We start from the raw sequence: 2,860 nt of genomic DNA on the forward strand, positions 1-2,860 counted from the left end.
AAAAACAATATGGTATCTAATTACTGAATACATATATATATATATACTTTCTTTAAAGAAACCTTCCTTGTTTCGCAAACAGTAAAATTTATTGGTCAGTTCAACAGAACATGAAACGTATATAAATTACTACCATACCTAGCTTCCCATAACATTTTTACCCTTACCAAGGACCAGGAGCTGAATTCGAGACAAGCTCACATTCCACAAGCAGCAACACTAACAAACTGAACATTAATATTTCTATACCTTAGCCAGGAATATTTTATCTGACTTAAAAAACATAAACATGGTTGCTTCTATTGTTATTGATAATGGATCATATACATGTAAAGCTGGTTTTGGAGGTGAATATGAAGACAGAACTGTGTTTCCTTCACTTGTTGGTTATCCCAAACTTAAGGTATGTTGACTATTTATACATACACATATATTTATAGGAAGCTAATTATATGGCTGGTCACTTATAGTGCTTTATGAATGCAAGCCATTGGTCAATTCTGTAGACACATTATGGCTCTTACATTTAGAGTGTCTTCTTTTTTGGATATATAATACATATATTGATGATACATATTGTTGTGTACTGAACTCCTAATCAACATGTAACAAAAACTGTACTTTTGTTTAAATAATTAAAAACCACCACTCACATGGCATGCATGAGTTTTAGGTGAACTATTCCGTTTTTTTTTTAGACAAACACATGCACACACACACACACACACACACACACACATATACACATATACACATATACACATATACACATATACACATATACACATATGTATAAGGAAAATAAAACAAAGTAGATAATGTTAAAATAACTCTATCATGAAATACATTTTAGTTCTGGTTTCAATCTTTTTGACTTTTTCAACTAAGACTAAAAGAAGAAAAACAATTAAATTGAAGAAAAACTAAATGAAATGTGTTTCATCATCATCATCATCATCATCATCATCATCGTCATCGTCATCGTCATCATCATCATCATCATCATCATCATCATCATCGTCGTTTAACGTCCGCTTTCCATGCTAGCATGGGTTGGTCGATTTGACTGAGGACTGGTGAAACCAGGTGGCAACACCAGGCTCCAATCTGATTTGGCAGAGTTTCTACAGCTGGATGCCCTTCCTAATGCCAACCACTCAGAGAGTGTAGTGGGTGCTTTTACGTGTCACCCGCACGAAGATCAGTCAGGCGGTACTGGCAACGGCCATGCTCTGTATGCAGGGAGAGAAGATTTCATCCCTAATATTTAAAATGTTATCTGTTCACTGGATTATATTTAGCTTTTCAGTGATATAGAGTTCACATTTAGTACTTGTCCCTTGTATATTCTGGCTTAAATTATGATGTTACGTGTTATTTAAGGGGTCGCTTACGCTTACTCCTCCTTCTTTCAATGTCGATATCATATTGAATAGGGATGATGCATATCTTTTATTTTTATCTCTAAGTGACACCAGGTGTTGTGTGTAGCTTTTTCTTTTGAATGAGTTGCTTGTCATTCTAATATGTGTGTTCGTCATTCCATTGAGATCCATGATATTGGCCTTGTATATAAGTTCTTTTTCCAGGCAGCTATTATTTAAAATGTTTCGGCTAATATACACTCCAGCCTTCATCAGGTGTCTTGGGGAAATTCCGAACCTAGGTTCTCATTCTGAAGGTATTTTTCGATTTTGTTGTTGTTATCATTATTATTATCATTACTATTATTATTATTATTATTGTTCAGGTCACTGCTTGGAATTGAACTCGGAATCTTGGGTTAGTAGCCTGCGCTCTTAACCACTATGCCATATGCCCGTGGGCATAATAATAATAATAATAATAATAATAACATCGAAAAATACTTTAGGAATGAGAACCCAGGTTTGAAATTTCCCCCAAGACACCTGATGAAGGCTGGAGGGCATATCAGCCGAAACGTTGTGTTAACAACAAACGAGATGAGGACAAATATCCATCAAATGTAAATAATGTAAATAATGTACACCTGCTAATGCTATTAACTATTTGCTTAATGATTGCTGGTGGGGGATTGGAACCATACAAATATCACGTATACATAAAATATAAAACAATATAATGTAATATAATGCAAACAAATTCACCATCCAACACACTCATTTTTCCCAAAAGTCAAACCCCTTGAGAGACTATCCCTCAAAAGATGCCATCCAAGAGAAACGTCTCTTCATTTCTTGCTTTCTTTACAAGACTTCTTGTGAATTGCCAAGATCTTTTGTGTTTGCATCCAAAATGGAGCCAAGCACCACCCCTCCATGTGATCGTCTTGAAAAATTGTTTAAATATTAAGATATTTTTCTCACCATATATAGCTTTAGGGAAAAGAACCAAGGTTCATGAACTCATCGATGAAAATCCACTGTCACATATATATTTTGGATTTTGTCCCTAATATTATTGTCTCATTTAAAATTGCTTCTGTTGCTTCTTTAGCATATAGCATGAACAATCGGACTAGTAATTCTGAATATTTTACTGCACAACAGACTAATTATCAAAGTCAGAATTATCAAGTGACTTCGGGTAGTAGTTATGGTGTTAGAAGCAGTCAAAAGTGGCCTGCTATTGCTCAGTCTAAAGAAGTTATTGTTTTATCCGATTCTGATTGAAATGTTTGTGTGTACGAAAATATACATAAACAGCAAATCTACATATTAACATGTATAAATATGGGATTTATAAAAATAAAAGTTATTATAAATAAAATCTTAAAATAATCTAAAACCAGTCACACCTGCTTGTTTAATAAAATTATTACTTGTATGTGTATAATATCCATTTAAAAAGTAATTTACTGTTTTATTTCATTCTCACA

General features: G+C 33.6%; 1 protein-coding gene across 1 annotated transcript in view; it reads left to right on the forward strand.

Annotated features, from left to right (window-relative positions):
* Positions 1 to 2,654, forward strand: part of LOC106876930 (actin, cytoplasmic) — a 9,117-nt gene extending 6,463 nt beyond the window's left edge. The window contains exons 2-4 of the mRNA XM_052977132.1: positions 259 to 403; positions 1,302 to 1,329; positions 2,479 to 2,654. Of these exons, the coding sequence (XP_052833092.1) occupies positions 259 to 403; positions 1,302 to 1,329; positions 2,479 to 2,654 (349 nt within the window). The remainder of the gene's footprint in view (positions 1 to 258; positions 404 to 1,301; positions 1,330 to 2,478) is intronic.
* The last annotated feature ends 206 nt before the right edge of the window (positions 2,655 to 2,860 follow it).

This window comes from Octopus bimaculoides, chromosome 27, assembly GCF_001194135.2.
Source record: "Octopus bimaculoides isolate UCB-OBI-ISO-001 chromosome 27, ASM119413v2, whole genome shotgun sequence".
Lineage (NCBI taxonomy): Eukaryota > Metazoa > Mollusca > Cephalopoda > Octopoda > Octopodidae > Octopus > Octopus bimaculoides.